This window comes from Lynx rufus, unplaced genomic scaffold, assembly GCF_022079265.1.
Source record: "Lynx rufus isolate CCGP_SWC_20201006 ecotype Redwood Valley unplaced genomic scaffold, mLynRuf1.p SCAF_14, whole genome shotgun sequence".
In the NCBI taxonomy this organism is placed as follows: domain Eukaryota; kingdom Metazoa; phylum Chordata; class Mammalia; order Carnivora; family Felidae; genus Lynx; species Lynx rufus.
Window position 1 is genome coordinate 54,938,642 of NW_025814828.1, and position 21,271 is coordinate 54,959,912.

Sequence of the window (21,271 nt, forward strand, 5' to 3'; positions counted from 1 at the left end):
TTTTGTGACTGCCTTATTTCCCATAGCATAATGTCCTCAAGGTCCATCCATGTAGCATGTATCAGAATTTTCTTTCTTTTAAGTTGTTTAGCACTTTTAGCTTTTCAAACCAGTGTTCATATATATTGAAAAATTACACACAGCTATCAGGTAATGATAATGCTATGATATTATGCACACATTTTGTTCTTTTTTGGGATAATTTTCCATGGAATCAATCCAGAAACAATGTAACTTAAAATATAAGCTAAAATAGACATACAAGAAAGTGGAAAATTTGTATATTTTGAAGTTAATGAATTATCTGAATTTGACCAGAAATATAACATGGTTCTAATGATCAGATTCATAGATTTAGTTTACATATCTAATCTTAAAGTGAGAAAGCATATTTAGAATAGTCATGTAATTTGCCCGTGGTCACATGGCTCACTAATGGCAAAACCGGTGTACTAATTTTCTGTTGTTATATAACCAATTGCCTCAAATTTAGCTACTTAAAACAACACCCATGTGTTATCTGAGAGTCCTGTATATCAGAAATCTAGAGAGTCCTGACTCGGTTCTCTTCTTGAGTCTTAGAAGGCCAAAATCAAGGTGTTGTCAGGCTGGTTCTTAATCTGAAAGATCTTGGGAAGAAGATACTTGCAAGCTCATTGAAGTTGTTGGCAGAATCTAGTTCACTTGTAGGATTTGCATACCTGTTTCCTTGTTGGCTGTCAGCCCAGGATTGCGCTTGGCTTCTAGAAGCAACATTCATCTCTTGGTGCATGGCTCTCTATATTTAAGCCAGCAATGATATGTTCTTTGACTTCTTTTCTGTTTTTAAAGGGTTATGTGATTACATTGGCTAAATCTCCTTTCTTATTAACTCAGAATCAACTGGTTAGTTAACTTGATCACCTGTGCAAAATACCTTTGCCATGTAATTGTAACAATCCCAGGTGTAATACCATATTCACAGTTCTAGTGATAGGGCTGGAAATCTTGGGATGGAGGATGATTTTGGAATTCTGCCTACCACAAACAGAATTATAATTCAGATTTAATTTCTAGAGCTTTCTACATCACCCCACTGAATATCCAAGATTAAAGTAGTTTTATTTTAGTACAAGTTGCTAATATTTATCCATGAATAATTTTAAAAAATAAATTAGCAAGGAAACTGGCATCTGTGCTTATCAATTGAATGTGTGCTACCAGGCTATATCGCTAACAGTAGAGACTAATGCAGTCAGGTTAATAGTGATTGTATTCCTAAAGATCTTGCCCAACTTCCTAAGCTCTCCTGAGTTGTGATATTAATGTCATTTTCCTGAATTCTCTGATTGACATTAAAATTTGAAATGTTAACTATTAAGATAATCATAGGATTATACACAGACTGTGGCAATAACCAAAGGGATTTTATTTGCCAGACATGAAAAACAGTATTTTGGTTAGTTGGAGCAGTTTCCTTAATGCTGGTACTAAAGTGCCCTTTGTGAACCATTTAAGAAAGCCTGTATATGATGATATAAAATAAAAGGCAGCGGACTTTAAGGAAAAAAGCAGCAGTTACAGCAGGTTATACAGAAGCCTTCCCAAAGCAGTGGAACTTAACAAAACATGTGTCCAGGAACATTGATACTTTGAAAATGTTTCACAGTGAAAGGGTTCTAGCTTCAAATACTATGCTTAGCAGTGAATCAACTCGTCCAGCTGGAGTAGAAGACTCAAGAAGTAATTAGAGACAGGTGCCTGGGTGGCTCAGTTGGTTAAGCATCCAAATCTTGATTTCTACTCAGGTCATAATTTCACAGTTTGTGAGAGTGAGCCTCACATCAGGCTCTATACTGACAGTGTGGAGCCTGCTTGGGATTCTCTCTCTGCCCCTCCCGACTCTTTCAAAATAAATAAATAAATAAATAAACTTAAAAAAAGAATTGGATGGGGCGCCTGGGTGGCGCAGTCGGTTAAGCGTCCGACTTCAGCCAGGTCACGATCTCGCGGTCCGTGAGTTCGAGCCCCGCGTCAGGCTCTGGGCTGATGGCTCAGAGCCTGGAGCCTGTTTCCGATTCTGTGTCTCCCTCTCTCTCTGCCCCTCCCCCGTTCATGCTCTGTCTCTCTCTGTCCCAAAAATAAATAAATGTTGAAAAAAAAATTAAAAAAAAAAAGAATTGGAGAAAGAAAAGAAATATATATTGGGGAAGATTGCCACACTAAGACATTTAGACTTTGTTTTGTATGCAGTCAAGAATTATTGAAGGTTCTAGCGTAAAAGATGACATAATGAAAGGGATGCTTCACCAAAATTCATAGCAGAGTTTTTGTAGAATGGATTGGAACAATGATGCAACCTGTTAATAACCTGGGCATGAAGTGATGAGGACCTGAATTAGGATTTTAGCAATAGAAGAAGATGGAAATCTGCAACACACATTACAATGGAGCAAAAATATTGGAGACTGAAAATGAAGGGAGAGGAAGAGGGAGAATCAAAATTACTCTCAAGTTTATAGTTTTGGCAACAGAGAGGAGACATGTCTGTACTACTGACAAAAGAGAAGACTTTATTGGAGAGTGGGATTTGGGGAAGCATATGTTGAGCTCGAGATGCTAGTGGAATACATCCAAATGTGAATGTTAAATTCTTATCCATTCTCTTAATATCAGAAGTTTTGCACAGTGATCTACTCTTTGAATTCAAGAATGCCTTTGTTTTAAACACATTGTATCTGACAGTGATACGATATACTTTAGAAAGGGAAGTGTTTATTTAATGTGATTTACTTTAAGATTTACTAAGGTGCATTGATTTCACTGAAGTTAATAGGAATTACACAAATAGAACAAAAAGAGGCTGCTGAGAATTCAAGTCATACACCAGCATTTCTGTTATACAATCTTTGTTAATTATACTAAAACCTTTATTAGAATTCACTTAATTTATGACAAAAAGTAAACTTGTTTAAAGGTGCTAACACCAAGCCTGGAGCACATTTAATTTAAATAGGGAACAGAGTCAAGTAAATGAAGTGTAAAATAGTTTCACAGTTACACTTTCTATCAAGTGAGTAGTCAAGCCTTAAATTGTCTATTACATCAGATTTATTCTTTATTGAAGGAAAAACAGAAGCTCAGCATTAGCAAAGGAATTAAAGATTACAATCAAGATAACATCTATAAATAATTCAATTTATCACAATTATAAGATTAATGCATAAACATGGATTGCTCTACATGATCCTCGATATTGTAATGTGTGACCCATTAGCAAGTGGAGGTTTTCCTTCATCCTTTAAACACTGTTTTGTTAAGGATAATTTCTTTAACTTCCCTAACTCTAATAGAATCCTGGTGTTGGTATTTTAATATATACACATTTAAGTTTGGGATGCCTATAAGAACTGAAAAAGGTATACCTAAAACTATTATGTGTCAATTATACTAAAATTCTACTCCTGAAATCATAATTACACTATATGTTAACTAACTTGGATTTAGATAAAATTAGAAATAAACTAGAAAAGGAGTAATTGATAATGGAATATAAATTATTTTTCCTCTGGTGTATTTTTTGTTTCTTGTTCCTAGAGACATGATGAGCCACACTTTTAAGTTCCCATGAACCAAGGGCCGATTGATTCCCAGTTTAACATAAGCACCATTTTATGAGAGTTACCATAGTGACCAGGTTACAGTTATCAGCTTGAACAATTTCATATATGATTAATGTTAATTGCCCATTTTTCATGGGTAACTTTTTCCCAGTTGCTGAATTGGTTGCTGTTGACTTTGATCTGGTTGGGAATATAATCCAGTGCAATAGTTAGACAAATTATCAGTTTGCCAACACTGAGAGAAGATGGATTCAGGTTGCTGTGAGGTCAGAGTTTGTTTCCCTTCATAAACACTGAAAGGTCAGGTGGAGTTTAACTACCATTGGCATCCTTGAAATATTGTAATAAATGTCAGGCCTAAGACATTATTATTAATCATGATGCAATTAAAAGTTTTACTGTTCTGGCAAAAATAGCCTTATTTAATTTCAAGCACATTGAAAATCACAGCAGCACTCTCACAGGTAAACAACACCTTCAAAGTTAATGTCATTCTTGGTTTCTAATGTGAGTGAAAAAATGATGCATTCAGAGATTATCTCAAAGTATTTTGAATATCAGTGATAGCTCTGAAAAGTGAATCCCAGGTCATTGCTAACACCTCCAGGAATCCAATTGCAGTGGTCTTACAAATGGTTGCTAATGCCACCCTAGCTGCCACTATATCTTCAGCAATTTGCTCAGTTTGTCCCAGAATGTTGCAAATATTTCCTTAAAAGTAGTAAGCCAAGCTTTCATTGAAGAGGATGACATAACTTGTGATTCCTTCCTAAATCATGTGCTGACCATATGATTTGTATTAAATATCCTGAAGGCTCATGTCATCACCAACTAATTTATTAACAAGATTTTTATTCTTTGAAAAACAAAATCACTCACCTTATTTAGTTGCTTATTCTTTGATTCATATACAAATGGCTGATGACATGAGACAAAAATAACTCCAACAGTGAAACTTTATAATCTTAATGAGTAAAGTATTAGCTACTTTATTTATTACAACTTGGAATAGATATGTCATGGAATGTGTCATATCTTGTTGATACCAGAAGACCTGCTGAATTTCCCTCTTACAGGAGTGCCAACTCTACAAAGTTTATACACTGTGAGATAACGCTCTGACAGTAATCCACTTCAACTGCAGAAATATGAAATATTGTAGATTTATATTGAAGTTGGTTTATACTTTTACCTCAGGAAGCTGACTTATTTTATTTCTTCTAAAGAAGTGTACAGAATAAAGGGGAACTACATATCAGGATAAATTATGTTAAATAATGATCTGGGCCCAGAGAAAATCTTGATTCTTTAGTATAATTTCCCTGCAAACAACCTGTTAATGTAACATGTAAGGTTGATTGTATAAACTGAAGCTCCTAAATATTTAGCTGAGCTATTTAGTAGAATTTTTGCTATTTTATGGCATTGTTTGCCTTGTACCTTAACAACTTTTGTCTATGATGCTCATGGGTGACACATCCACTGAACCATTTGGGTGGGAAATTTTTTTAAAGGCTGTTTTATTTTATAGAGTGTGAATTACTTTGTAATTAAACAGAAAACAAATAATTACCAACAAGAAATTATCATTCAATTAAGGAGTAATTACAGGGTTATCTGTTCTCTGTAAAATAAAGCATTACTGAAATCAGTAACACAATATTTCAGCAAAGACAGGATGCTGCAATGATGGACCTTTCAACCTGTGCTGATTAAATTGTCATCCAAATAACAGTTTTCTATTTAAATCACCACATGTTTATTTGTCTTGATTAATATGTAAATATCTTCCTGATGATAATAAACCTCTTAAAGATTAGAAGTATAGCAGGGTCATCTATCAAAAATGATCTTTTCCAACTTTCTATAGAGTCCTCCATAGTCTTGCATCATGTTGTTAGATTTGTGTTCTTTGAAAAGAAATGCAGGAACTTTAGTGCTAGAAGTGCCTTACTACAGAAGATCTAAATCTTTAGAACATTAGCTCTAAAAGTAAAAACAAAGCTATCTTATGTTAGTATGGAAATTTCTTGATTATAAAACACTTTTACAAACTTGATTCTAATTAATTTACTCTAGGGACCCAAGTATTCTTTCCAAGAGTAGAAACAAAGACATCTGAATGTGATTTTTGCTCACTGATAAATTTAAACAAGTTTGGATATCACACAATCATACCTACTAAAGAGTTAATAGAAATTTTAAACAATAGGTCAAATACACATCTCTATCACTAGATCATAAGATCCTCAAAGATGGAAGCTATTCTGGATGTTCACATTATATCAATGAACAAAGAGACCAAATCCCTTACCTAGAAAGGCTTGAGAACAAGCTTACATTTTAACCTGTATAATCCTTATATGTAATACTGTGCCAGACACACACTGAATGGGCATCTAGAGCATGTTTGCTTACTGGATGATTGAATAAATGATATTGTCACTGCATATGTATAACTCCAGGGACCTTTAGTCCTTGAGTGGATCTTGAAGCTTGCAGCGTCTTTTTTAACCTTGTACATAGTCAGATTCAAGTGGATCATATTTTGAAGCTCTTATATTTGTTGTGGAGTCCAAGACTTAATTACCTGATGATTAAATGATGCAACTGTCTTACTATTTATGCAGTCAAGGGGAGTAGAGCAATTCAAGGAATATTTGGAAACTGAACCAACAGTGAAATATTTCCTTTTATTATTAACTGAATTAATTAACCATTTACTTGACCCTACTGTGTGCTTGATACCATGAGAATTGCTCAGGATGCAGTGACAAAACCAGAAATAGGCTGCCTTCATAGAGCATACATTCTTTTAGGGGAGACTCAATTGTACCAACCAACCAACCTAAAAGGGTGTTAGGATTGAGAATATTATCCTGTTAGTTTATGACATATGTTGTAAATATTACCAGGCCATTTATGACATAATCCATGAATTCTCCCATATAGATCTGATGGTGGGAAATTTTACCATTTTTTTTTTCAAATCTTGGAATTTAAGGTAGAACCATCTGAGAGGCTTCTAATGTTTCTCAAACTTGAGTCAGCTTATTGGAAAAGAGCAACTTCAAATTGTGAGATTGACCAAGAAATTTGGAACAAAGCTAGGTAAACCTTGAAGGATTCAAAGTGTATTATCAACAAGTGGCTCATTATGTGGAAATAGAATGTCAGGCTGCTTAGTTCTGGAGGCAACCTTTCTGAAAGTGATGGTCAACCTGAAGACAGCACTGCAATGTTTACATTGAAAAAGTATGAAGTAATCAGGTAGACTTGAATACAGTTAGTAGGTTTGTGTTCTGACAACCGAAAAGACACAAAGTAGCACTTAGAAAGTATAGATTTGGTGAAGATTATTCAACTTCTAATGGTTGGATATACATTGATGAACATTATTCAGTGACCTTGGGATCCTTTAGGGGGTTTGAAGTAAATAGTGCATTTCTCTTATCCTTAAAAGAGTTAGGAAACCATAAAACAAAGTAAGGGCAAACAAAATAACATACTGAATTAAAAAAAGATAAATTATGGCTCAGAATTGAGCAGAAAGTAGAGGAGAGTCAGTTTTTAAAATTGAAACATTGAATGAGAAAACAAAATCTTGCACAATAGATTGATATACAATATTGATGTACAGAGCAAGGCGCCTGGGTGGCTCAGTTGGTTGAGTGTCCAACTTTGTCTTAGGCCATGATCTTGCAGTTCACAGGTTCAAGCTCCGCATTGGGCTCTGTACTGATGCTCAGAGCCTGGAGCCTACTTCGGATTCTGTGTCTCCCTCTCTCTCTGCCCCTCCCCAGATTGTGCTGGCTCTATCTCTCACTTTCTCTCTCTCTCTCTCTCTCTCTCTCAAAAATAAATAATAAAACATTTTTAAAATGATTTAAAAAGTATTGATGTACAGTGAAAGAAAATAACATCAACAGAATGTATGAAAAATGAATTGGGCAATGGTACCTTCACATAAGGTTGCTAAAAGTTGTCTTCATTTAAAAAGTTGAGTTTGTCTTACATTGATGGAGCACTTTGCTACTGCAAAAAACAAAAAACAAAACAAAACAACAAAAACAGAGTAAGGATTAACATGTGTGTGTGTGTGTGAGAGAGAGAGAGAGAGAGAGAGCGCGCACCAAAAGTCCTTTTTGGAAATGTTTTCTATCTGAATCTCATATATTTTTGTGGTTTGAGCTAGTTAATATTGTATTTTGCAGTATTTTGTCAAAAGCCCTATTAGTCAGCTTTTAAACTGCATTTATACTTGGGGTGCCCGGGTGGCTCAGTCAGTTAAGTGTCTGACTTTGGCTCAGGTCATGATCTCAATGGTTTGTGGGTTCAAGCCCACATCAGGCTCTGTGCTGAGCCTGGAGCCTGCTTTGGATTTTATCCCTTCCCCCCTCATGCTCTCTCTCTTTCAAAAATAAATAAACATTAAAAAAATTTAAACCACATTTATAGTAAAAAAAAACAATAGCAATATCTTAGGCAACATTAGAAAGTAATATGTGAGATATATTGGGTGACTTGAGAATAACTTATCCTAATGTTTGATGCCTTGTAAGTCTCTTCATTGTGGTGACAGCTTCCAAATGAAGCTGACTTCATTATTCATTACAATGACTGTATTACGGTATAACATGAAAGCCAGATACTGACTTTATATTTTATTATTTTATGGATTAATACTTACAACTGCAATTCCGGCACTGTTCACACTAGGGTGAAGAATGTGCAGATAGAACAGGTTAGGTGAATAAGTTTAGCCTCAACTTGTCAGTTAAAAACACTAATAAATCTGTGAGAAAAGAAACACCAATAAATCTGTGAGAAAAGGAACACTAACAAATCTGTGAGAAAAGACAGCCTAGATTGCAAAGGTGGCAGGTTTTGTTAGTACAGCCACTCTATAAGAGAGTGCACTGATGGTTATATAGCCTGGTGTAAATAACAGGTAAGAAAAAAACTCTACTGAGGGTGGGGGTCTTCTGTTTCTTTTGGTCTCCTGGAAGCTACGGAAATGCTAAAAAATAACAGATCTTACTCTACATCTCTTAGCTCTTTACCCCTTTACCTCTCTGGGCAGAGACTTAACCACTTCACATTCTATAAAATCTTAATTCTGTAAATCACTATCTCAGATCTCAGTAGCATGTATGAATACCAGTAATCAAATGTTGCTTTAAGGATGGGGGTAACTTTGGGTTTCTTACAAGTAAGCTGTATTGCAAAGTGCTGCCTTGAAAATAGAATCTAAACTAAAAAGTAGTCTTTTATGGTTTTAATGTTTGCCATAACTACATTGGGAAATTTAATAGAAAGGAAAGTATTGGTTTTTGTTAATCAATGAAAATAGTCTTTAATATAAAATTCTATCACTCTTGGCAATTAAACAAGATTTATGAGGCAAATGTAGCAAGTGATGGTATTTCCAAAAAGAGTACGTTTTTAACCTGATCTTTGTTTGTGTTTTTCAACAGTTCCAGGCCCGGCAGGCCTCCTAAGCGTTCTTTGGGAGTGTTTCAGGACAATGCTCGCCTTCTGCCCCATTCAGTCCCAGGCCTTTTATCACCAGGACTTATCACTCCGACAGGTAATAAAACCCATCTGATGATCAGCCTTGTCTGTTCATGCTGCCCAGAATTAGAAATAAACTAATATTGATCTAACTGCCTTGTCCTTCCGAGCTTTTCAAACTGTACTAAAGGTTACATTATTGAATTTTTAAAGTATTCATGAAAACAGTTTTGTTACTACAGTGACTCAAATCAAATGGACATGACTCTTTAAAAAAATTAATTGTCATTTCCTGGCAGGAAATCCCTTTCAAGACCTTATTGTATGTATGTTTGTATGTGTTGGGGGCAGGGATGAGGGGCACTAGCCAAACAAGCCTTGTCTCGAAACTTCCTATAGGATGCAGCACATCTGCTCACTTATATTTCTCAATAATATATATTTTTCTTTGTTTTTAAGGGTTTGGGGCATTTGTGTATCATGTCCAAGTTTTACTCGAGGTTAAAAAGTAGAAAGAAGATGTAGCTTTGATAGAAAAGCTTTCTGATTAGAAAAGACAACATCCAAATGGACATTGTCATAAATAATAATTCAGTGTTTATTAACACTATGATAAATAGCATACCCCTAAAAACACCACTTTCATAATTTAGCATTGAACTTTTTTATTCTCTGTAAAAGAACTTAATAATGCATGAAACACTTAAAATAAGCTTAATATTTCTTTAACTGAAACTTTACAAATCAGTAAAGTTATTACATGGTAAAAAATGAAAATGAACTTAATGATAATGTGATATTTATACCTTTAATAACACAAAATTTTATAAAGCACCTACTGTATTTGAGTATTATGTCTAAGGTAATAAAAATTATATGAGTATCAGTACTTGCCTATAGTTGAACTAGAGAGAAGGACATGTAAACTAATAATCATAATAAAGTATGATATAGACAATAATACAAATACATACCGGGTGCTTTAAGATCATAGAAATGGGAGAAACTAAAACAATTTAGTAAGTTGGGTAATACACACAGGGATGGAAACTTTGGAGCTATGTTTTGTAGACTGAGTGTTGGATAGAAGGTAAATCAGTAGAAAAACATTCTAGGCAGAGAGGAGACTGTAGACAGATATACACTGATGAGAAAGAGCCTAGTGTGGGAAAATATCAAGGCGAAGAGACTAGAGAAGATATTTGAGGTGGGAGACTCATAGGCAATATGTTTAGAATAGAGAGGGTGGGAAAAGCCAACTTGTGAACCTAGATTTTTATTTATCAGGTTTAGCAGTTTAGGATTTTCCCTATAGACCAGTGGTGTCTTTCAAGGACTTTCCTTATTGCTGACATGGAATTGGGGAAGTACTTCCAGAATCCCCACTTTTGCCTCAGAATATTATATATTCTAGTTCACATAAGATTTTGTTTAAATTTTTAAAAAGTCTGTTGTAGATAAAAAGAACCACTGCTAAGAAATGGTAAATGTTCTGAAAACAATTATTGTGGAGTTTAAGTAGCAATGAAAGCAACAAAAAGAAGGAAGGTCACTTGTTACAGTTCAGGGGAAAAATACTGAGGACTGGAACTAAAGAAAGTTCAATACAATGAAAAAGATATTTAGAATGGCTTAGTAATTATAATTAATCACACTTGATAATTGACAAAAATGAAGAGTGAGAGGATGAAGTCTAGGATAATTCATGTCTAGCCTGGGTAACAAGCTGGATGATGGTGTCATCCAAGACAGAGAATTTAGGAAGAGACACAGGTTTTGGGGGTTAGAAAATGATTTTTTAGAGTACATACTTATAAACAAATTCTCAATTTTTCCTGTGCATATAAAAGAATATAGAAGGGATAACAGTGCCTGAAATATATCTTGGTGCTCAATAAATGATAATCTATTTCTTGACTTATAAAATAAAATACATTGATAGAGCCTAGAAATAGTACCGTGTAAATAATCAGACCCATGTTCTGATTTTGAGGGAATGTGTAGATGAAAGAAAAAAAAGGATTTTTAGGGGTGCCTGAGTGGCTCTGTCAGTTAAGTGTCCGACTTTGGCTCAGGTCATGATCTTGCTATTCGTGGGTTTGAGTATCGCATTGGGCTCTGTGCTGACATCTCAGAGCCTGGAGCCTGCTTTGGCATCTGTGTCTCCCTCTCTCTCTGCCCCTCCCCAACTCGTGCTCATTCTCGCTTTCTCGCTTTCTCTCTTTCAAAAATAAATAAATATTAAAGAAAACAGAAGAAAAAAAAGGATTTTATTTTATTCTTTTTGGTCTTATTTATTTATTTATTTATTTATTTATTTTTAATATAATTTGTTGCCAAATTGGTTTCCATACAACACCCGTGCTCATCCCAACAAGTGCCTTGAAGTTAATGTACTCTTGAGTAAACTATATCTGTTATCTGAAGAAAATCAGTAATATATGTTAAATTCTTATTATATACCAGGCATAAGTGTTAAGTGTTTTATATGCACTTCATTTAATCTTCACTGTAGCCTTATGGATTTAGTCTTCACTTTTCAAGTGAACAATTTATGGCTTACTGAGTTTACATTAATTGCTTAAGGTCACAAAGCAATTGAGTGGCAGAATTGGGTTTCAGACCCAAGTCTTTTAAACTCCAGAGTCCATACTCTTTCCTCATCTTCACGATGTCATATAGTACATGTGAGAACCCAGTCTGAGGCTTTCACCTTCTCCTAATTTACTTGGCATATATATTTCATTTTTCTTAGAGCCTCCTTCCTTGCATTATTAGGGCCTTGGCCTTCCCTCCTACAGCTTGGATTTATCACACTGAGAGCCAATGAGAGAAAAATCCTCAATTCTTAATTCTTTGCTTGTTCCTAGAATGAAATGATAGAGATAGATAAGATATTGAGTGGGGAAAGGCATGAGCATTTCTGTCTAAAAGACAAAAAGTAGAGAAAAAAACATTAAATAGGGGGAGATGGAGGAATCTTCACAGCTTGATAGTAATTCCTCTCCTTAATTTACATGACTTTATTTTACAAGCCAAAGAATATTCTACTCACCTATAGTCAGATGTAAGAAGAAAACGTTGTGTAAAACCAAGTGGAAATAATTCTAGGATTATGCATTATTTTGGATTAGACATACCACTTCACTCCTCCATTAACAAAGATAATTGACAATAAACTTTCAATTTAGCTATCAACAAGTTTAATATTTGACATTATACTTACTATGCCTTTCAAGCTTAACTTTCATTAATTTCATTAATTTTATTTATCTAAGTTTTATTTGAATTCCAGTTGATTTTTTGTAGTTTCAAGTTTTTATTTCAATTCCAATTAGTTAACATACAGTGTAATATTAGTTTCTGGTGTAGAATTTGGTGATTCATCACTTATACACAACATCCAGTACTCATCATAGACAGTTGCTATTTGTAATACAATCTGTTATGGATTGAGATTCATCCTCACCCCTCCCCCACAACGATTATTGAAATATTTTACAATACTTTTAGTTCCAGGTACTTGTGTCTCAAAATATTTTTTTGTAAAGAAAGATACAATGTTATACAGTTGTGTGTAATTTTATATACAACATACAAATTAATTATTGAAAAGAGTCTGCTGGGGCATCCTGTTTCAGTATCATATGTGTGGAGAAGACCCTCTGAATCCTGCTAAATTTGCCTAAGTAATGGAACTTGTTCTATATTTGTTTGTATCATTTCTTTCCATTTATAACCTAAATATGGTGTCTAAAGGTAACAATGTAGAATGATCAGGTTGTCTCTTTTAAGATATTATGATGTTTTTTTATGTTACTTTTGTTTTTAATTTGTTGTTTTCCCCCAGCAGTTGCCAGCAAAAAACTCATGTAAAAAGGATTAGAAATGGTTAAGGCGTCATCATTTGATTTATTTAAGAAGAGTTCTCAATTTATTAATATAGCTTGATATATACATCTTTAAAAATGCAGAATAATATCAAGTGTGCCATATTGTTATATCTGCTTAGCATAAAGGTAATTTCTTTTACTTTGTATTTTCATATGATTTTATTTCCTTTTCTGATGTAATTTTTTTTTCATTTCAAAGATGTTCATTTTCTTCTTGGCTATATTTCCCCTATATAATGGAACCTGATTCATTCAAGCTCCTCTAATTCAGGATTTGAGATAATTCGGACAGTGGCTATGCTAAAGTCTCCAATATTAATAAAAATACCTTAGCAAACAAAACTATAAACAAGAAAGAAATGTACATGGGTGTGAGTAAGTGCATTGGTGTAGGGTTAAAAAACTTGAGAGGTTTAAATTTACTTAGGGACCTAAAGACTACTTCAGCAAGATCTGATTATTTATAAATAATCAACATACGTACTATTGAAGATAGGTTTTTTTTTCACTAAAGTAGGACCCATAGGATCTATTCTTAAAAATATTGCCTGATATTCATTTAGATATTATTCCTATGTAACTATAGATAGATATAGTATCTATCTCTATTTCTATTAAATATATATATTAAGATTATATATATTAATATTTCTATTATATATATTCATTCTTTTCATTTAAAATATATCTATTGAGTATATTGAGCATTTATTCTGCACCAAACAATATGAGAGAAAATTATAACACCTTAAAATAAAATGCATTTTGTGAGTCAGAGTTTTTCCAAATTTCATCCAGCCTTTTCCTTAGTTATTACAAAATGATGAAGTTTGTGTTTTACCTTCATATATTGAACTGCTTGATGTTCTGAACATCTCATGTCTCTCTCTTGGTTCATATTGTTCAATTCACATCATAATTATTCATAGTACATTAATACATAGTAATCTTATTTTCTGGTATTTTTTCAATAAAATCTTTTGGTCTATTAAGGGAAAAAGGAGAAGGAATTATCCCCATCTTTCTCTGCAGCTCTGCAGAAGTACTAATATCCCTGGATCACACTGAAGGGATGGATTACCTGTGTATGCCTTTGAATTTCCCAAAAGATGACTGCTTGCTTTTCTTCAGCTTATGAAGCATTTCAAATAGATGTGGAATTTGGCTTGAGAGAGATTTAAACTAGCAGCTTACAAAGAAGTAATATAGTGCTTTAGATGAAATTCTGTAGTGTTCATTTCCTAAAAGGTAGCAGATTCTTCAGTTTTGTTTATTTTTTATTATATTTTTTATTTTGATTCTAGCTCTATTGTGGGAAAATATTTTCAGGAATTTCAGCTCCAGTCCCTGGTGAAGAGACCAGTCCACAAACCAGTGAAGATAAAATGCAGTAATAGTGGCTACAGCACTCAACTCAGAATTGGCAGAACCATAAGTAGAATCATGCCAAGTCTTGGCAGTGTGATGCCAACTTTATGATATGATCGTAACTTCAATTATCCTGATACCACTTTTGAATCAGTGTCCCTTCTTTTTCACAATACATTTCATATTCTCACTCAGTTTGGAGGCTAAGAAGTGGTCTTAAGGAGCACAGAAAGGTCCTAAGCTTTTCTTTTATCAGTGTAAAAAGGAAAGCTCAATCTAGAAAAAAAAATCAACCTTTTGATGTTTGATTTAAAACATGCCTCTTTACCTTTTGTAGCAACGTGGATGGAACTGGAGAGTGTAATGCTAAGTGAAATAAGCCATACAGAGAAAGACAGATACCATATGGTTTCACTCTTATGTGGATCCTGAGAAACTTAACAGGAACCCATGGGGGAGGGGAAGGAAAAAAAAAAAAGAGGTTAGAGTGGGAGAGAGTCAAAGCATAAGAGACTGTTAAAAACTGAGAACAGGAATTCTGGGAAGATGGCGGCGTAGGAGGACGCTGGGCTCACCGCGCGTCCTGCTGATCACTTAGATTCCACCTACACCTGCCTAAATAACCCAGAAAACCGCCAGAGGATTAGCAGAACAGAGTCACCAGACCCAAGTGCAGACGAGAGGCCCACGGAAGAGGGTAGGAAGGGCGACGAGGCGGTGCGCGCTCCACGGACTGGCGGGAGGGAGCCGGGGTGGAGGGGCGGCTCGCCGGCCAAGCAGAGCCCCCGAGTCCGGCTTGCAAAAGCGGAGGGGCCTGACGGACTGTGTTCCGACAGCAAGCGCGACTTAGCGTCTGGGAGGTCATAAGTTAACAGCTCTGCTCGGAAAGCGGGAAGGCTGGAGGACAAAGGGAGGGTGAGCTGCGGAGCCCCCGGACTACAGAGCTCAGTTTGGCGGGGAACAAAGGCGCTCGCCAGCGCCATCTCCCCCGCCCATCCCCCAGCCAAAATCCCAAAGGGAACCGGCTCCGGCCAGGGAAATTGCTCACTCCGCGAGAACACCCAACTCTGTGCTTCTGTGGAGCCAAACCTCCGGCAGCGATCTGACTCCCTCTGGCTGCCACAGGGCCCCTCCTGAAGTGGATCACCTAAGGAGAAGCGAGCTAAGCCTGCCCCCCCTGCCGCCGTGCACCTTGCCTTCCCACCCCAGCTAATACACCAGATCCCCAGCATCACAAGCCTGGCAGTGTGCAAGTAGCCCAGACGGGCCACGCCACCCCACAGTGAATCCCGCCCCTAGGAGAGGGGAAGAGAAGGCACACACCAGTCTGACTGTGGCCCCAGCGGTGGGCTGGGGGCAGACATCAGGTCGGACTGCGGCCCCGCCCACCAACTCCAGTTATACACCACAGCACAGGGGAAGTGCCCTGCAGGCCCTCACCACACCAGGGACTATCCAAAATGACCAAGCGGAAGAATTCCCCTCAGAAGAATCTCCAGGAAATAACAACAGCTAATGAGCTGATCAAAAAGGATTTAAATAATATAACAGAAAGTGAATTTAGAATAATAGTCATAAAATTAATCGCTGGGCTGGAAAACAGCATACAGGACAGCAGAGAATCTCTTGCTACAGACATCAGGGGACTAAGGAACAGTCACGAGGAGCTGAAAAACGCTTTAAAGGAAATGCAAAACAAAATGCAAACCACCACAGCTCGGATGGAAGAGGCAGAGGAGAGAATAGGTGAACTAGAAGATAAAGTTATGGAAAAAGAGGAAGCTGAGAAAAAGAGAGATAAAAAAATCCAGGAGTATGAGGGGAAAATTAGAGAACTAAGTGATACACTAAAAAGAAATAATATACGCATAATTGGTATCCCAGAGGAGGAAGAGAGAGGGAAAGGTGCTGAAGGGGTACTTGAAGAAATCATAGCTGAGAACTTCCCTGAACTGGGGAAGGAAAAAGGCATTGAAATCCAAGAGGCACAGAGAACTCCCTTCAGACGTAACTTGAATCGATCTTCTGCACGACATATCATAGTGAAACTGGCAAAATACAAGGATAAAGAGAAAATTCTGAAAGCAGCAAGGGGTAAACGTGCCCTCACATATAAAGGGAGACCTATAAGACTCGTGACTGATCTCTCTTTTGAAACTTGGCAGGCCAGAAAGAATTGGCACGAGATTTTCAGGGTGCTAGACAGCAAAAATATGCAGCCAAGAATCCTTTATCCAGCAAGTCTGTCATTTAGAATAGAAGGAGAGATAAAGGTCTTTCCAAACAAACAAAAACTGAAGGAATTTGTCACCACTAAACCAGCCCTACAAGAGATCCTAAGGGGGACCCTGTGAGACAAAGTACCAGAGACATCACTACAAGCATAAAACATACAGACATGACAATGACTCTAAACCCGTATCTTTCTATAATAACACTGAATGTAAATGGATTAAATGCGCCAACCAAAAGACATAGGGTATCAGAATGGATAAAAAAACAAGACCCATCTATTTGCTGTCTACAAGAGACTCATTTTAGACCTGAGGACACCTTTAGATTCAGAGTGAGGGGATGGAGAACTATTTATCATGCTACTGGAAGCCAAAAGAAAGCTGGAGTAGCCATACTTATATCAGACAAACTAGACTTTAAATTAAAGGCTGTAACAAGAGATGAAGAAGGACATTATATAATAGTTACAGGGTCTATCCATCAGGAAGAGCTAACAATTATAAATCTCTATGCGCCGAATACCGGAGCCCCCAAATATATAAAACAATTCCTCATAAACAGAAGCAACCTTATTGATAAGAATGTGGTAATTGCTGGGGACTTTAACACCCCACTTACAACAATGGATAGATCATCTAGACACACGGTCAATAAAGAAACAAGGGCCCTGAATGAGACACTGGATCAGATGGACTTGACAGATATATTTAGAACTCTGCATCCCAAAGCAACAGAATATACTTTCTTCTCGAGTGCACATGGAACATTCTCCAAGATAGATCATATACTGGGTCACAAAACAGCCCTTCATAAGTATACAAGAATTGAAATTATACCATGCATACTTTCAGACCACAATGCTATGAAGCTTGAAATCAACCACAGGAAAAAGTCTGGAAAACCTCCAAAAGCATGGAGGTTAAAGAACACCCTACTAACGAATGAGTGGGTCAACCAGGCAATTAGAGAAGAAATCAAAAAATATATGGAAACAAATGAAAATGAAAATACAACAATCCAAACGCTTTGGGACGCAGCGAAGGCAGTCCTGAGAGGAAAATACATTGCCGTCCAGGCCTATCTCAAGAAACAAGAAAAATCCCAAATACAAAATCTAACAGCACACCTAAAGGAAATAGAAGCAGAACAGCAAAGGCAGCCTAAACCCAGCAGAAGAAGAGAAATAATAAAGATCAGAGCAGAAATAAACAATATAGAATCTCAAAAAACTGCAGAGCAGATCAACGAAACCAAGAGTTGGTTTTTTGAAAAAATAAACAAAATTGACAAACCTCTAGCCAGGCTTCTCAAAAAGAAAAGGGAGATGACCCAAATAGATAAAATCATGAATGAAAATGGAATTATTACAACCAATCCCTCAGAGATACAAACAATTATCAGGGAATACTATGAAAAATTATATGCCAACAAATTGGACAACCTGGAAGAAATGGACAAATTCCTGAACACCCACACTCTTCCAAAACTCAATCAGGAGGAAATAGAAAGCTTGAACAGACCCATAACCAGCGAAGAAATTGAATCGGTTATCAAAAATCTCCCAACAAATAAGAGTCCAGGACCAGATGGCTTCCCAGGGGAGTTCTACCAGACGTTTAAAGCAGAGATAATACCTATCCTTCTCAAGCTATTCCAAGAAATAGAAAGGGAAGGAAAACTTCCAGACTCATTCTATGAAGCCAGTATTACTTTGATTCCTAAACCAGACAGAGACCCAGTAAAAAAAGAGAACTACAGGCCAATATCCCTGATGAATATGGATGCCAAAATTCTCAATAAGATACTAGCAAATCGAATTCAACGGCATATAAAAAGAATTATTCACCATGATCAAGTGGGATTCATTCCTGGGATGCAGGGCTGGTTCAACATTCGCAAATCAATCAACGTGATACATCACATTAACAAAAAAAAAAGAGAAGAATCATATGATCCTGTCAATCGATGCAGAAAAGGCCTTTGACAAAATCCAGCACCCTTTCTTAATAAAAACCCTTGAGAAAGTCGGGATAGAAGGAACATACTTAAAGATCATAAAAGCCATTTATGAAAAGCCCACAGCTAACATCATCCTCAGTGGGGAAAAACTGAGAGCTTTTTCCCTGAGATCAGGAACACGACAGGGATGCCCACTCTCACCGTTGTTGTTTAACATAGTGCTGGAAGTGCTAGCATCAGCAATCAGACAACAAAAGGAAATCAAAGGCATCAAAATTGGCAAAGATGAAGTCAAGCTTTCGCTTTTTGCAGATGACATGATATTATACATGGAAAATCCGATAGACTCCACCAAAAGTCTGCTAGAACTGATACATGAATTCAGCAAAGTTGCAGGATACAAAATCAATGGACAGAAATCAGTTGCATTCTTATACACTAACAATGAAGCAACAGAAAGACAAGTAAAGAAACTGATCCCATTCACAATTGCACCAAGAAGCATACAATACCTAGGAATAAATCTAACCAAAGATGTAAAGGATCTGTATGCTGAAAACTATAGAAAGCTTATGAAGGTAATTGAAGAAGACTTAAAGAAATGGAAAGACATTCCCTGCTCATGGATTGGAAAAATAAATATTGTCAAAATGTCAATACTACCCAAAGCTATCTACACATTCAATGCAATCCCAATCAAAATTGCACCAGCATTCTTCTCGAAATTAGAACAAGCAATCCTAAAATTCATATGGAACCACAAAAGGCCCCGAATAGCCAAAGGAATTTTGAAGAAGAAGACCAAAGCAGGAGGCATCACAATCCCAGACTTCAGCCTCTACTACAAAGCTGTCATCATCAAGACAGCATGGTATTGGCACAAAAACAGACACACAGACCAATGGAAGAGAATAGAAACCCCAGAACTAGACCCACAAACATATGGCCAACTAATCTTTGACAAAGCAGGAAAGAACATCCAATGGAAAAAAGACAGCCTCTTTAACAAATGGTGCTGGGAGAACTGGACAGCAACATGCAGAAGGTTGAAACTAGACCACTTTCTCACACCATTTACAAAAATAAACTCAAAATGGATAAAGGACCTAAATGTGAGACAGGAAACCATCAGAACCTTAGAGGAGAAAGCAGGAAAAGACCTCTCTGACCTCAGCCGTAGCAATCTCTTACTCGACACATCCCCAAAGGCAAGGGAATTAAAAGCAAAAGTGAATTACTGGGACCTTATGAAGATAAAAAGCTTCTGCACAGCAAAGGAAACAACCAACAAAACTAAAAGGCAACCAACGGAATGGGAAAAGATATTTGCAAATGACATATCGGACAAAGGGCTAGTATCTAAAATCTATAAAGAGCTCACCAAACTCCACACCCGAAAAACAAATAACCCAGTGAAGAAATGGGCAGAAAACAGGAATAGACACTTCTCTAAAGAAGACATCCAGATGGCCAACAGGCACATGAAAAGATGTTCAGCGTCGCTCCTTATCAGGGAAATACAAATCAAAACCACACTCAGGTATCACCTCACGCCAGTCAGAGTGGCCAAAATGAACAAATCAGGAGACTATAGATGCTGGAGAGGATGTGGAGAAACGGGAACCCTCTTGCACTGTTGGTGGGAATGCAAATTGGTGCAGCCGCTCTGGAAAGCAGTGTGGAGGTTCCTCAGAAAATTAAAAATAGACCTACCCTATGACCCAGCAATAGCACTGCTAGGAATTTATCCAAGGGATACAGGAGTACTGATGCATAGGGGCACTTGTACCCCAATGTTCATAGCAGCACTGTCAACAATAGCCAAATTATGGAAAGAGCCTAAATGTCCATCAACTGATGAATGGATAAAGAAATTGTGGTTTATATACACAATGGAATACTACGTGGCAATGAGAAAAAATGAAATATGGCCTTTTGTAGCAACGTGGATGGAACTGGAGAGTGTGATGCTAAGTGAAATAAGCCATACAGAGAAAGACAGATACCATATGGTTTCACTCTTATGTGGATCCTGAGAAACTTAACAGGAACCCATGGGGGAGGGGAAGGAAAAAAAAAAAAAAAAAGGACTTTAGAGTGGGAGAGAGCCAAAGCATAAGAGACTGTTAAAAACTGAGAACAAACTGAGGGTTGATGGGGGGTGGGAGGGAGGGGCGGGTGGGTGATGGTTATTGAGGAGGGCACCTTTTGGGATGAGCACTGGGTGTTGTATGGAAACCAATTTGTCAATAAACTTCATATAAAAAAAAAAAAAGCAACTGAGAACAAACTGAGGGTTGATGGGGGGTGGGAGGGAGGGGAGGGTGGGTGATGGGTATTGAGGAGTGCACCTTTTGGGATGAGCACTGGGTGTTGTATGGAAACCAATTTGTCAATAAATTTCATATATATAAAAAAAATAAAAAAATAAAAAAAAATAAAAATCAAAAAAAAAAAAATAAAACATGCCTGTTTATATGACTTTCCTTGGGTTTTTCAATGAGCATTATTGTAAAGCATGCTTCATATCACACAAATGGTACCTGCTTTTATGTCATTAGATTTTCTTAGTTATTTCTTGTGTGTTCAGGAAGACTATTGGCCTAGTAGGAACCAGAGGTTGAATTACTAATATTTTCTAACATAGAGTGCAGTTTAGACTTAATATGCAATTTTACTTTCTTTACTAAATAAAAAGCT

At 36.6% G+C, this 21,271-nt stretch overlaps 1 protein-coding gene across 1 annotated transcript in view; it reads left to right on the plus strand.

Moving 5' to 3' along the window:
- DACH2 (dachshund family transcription factor 2) overlaps nt 1-21,271 on the plus strand; it is a 736,007-nt gene that overhangs the window by 442,268 nt on the left and 272,468 nt on the right. The window contains exon 3 of the mRNA XM_047075803.1: nt 9,080-9,192. Within this exon, the coding sequence (XP_046931759.1) occupies nt 9,080-9,192 (113 nt within the window). The remainder of the gene's footprint in view (nt 1-9,079; nt 9,193-21,271) is intronic.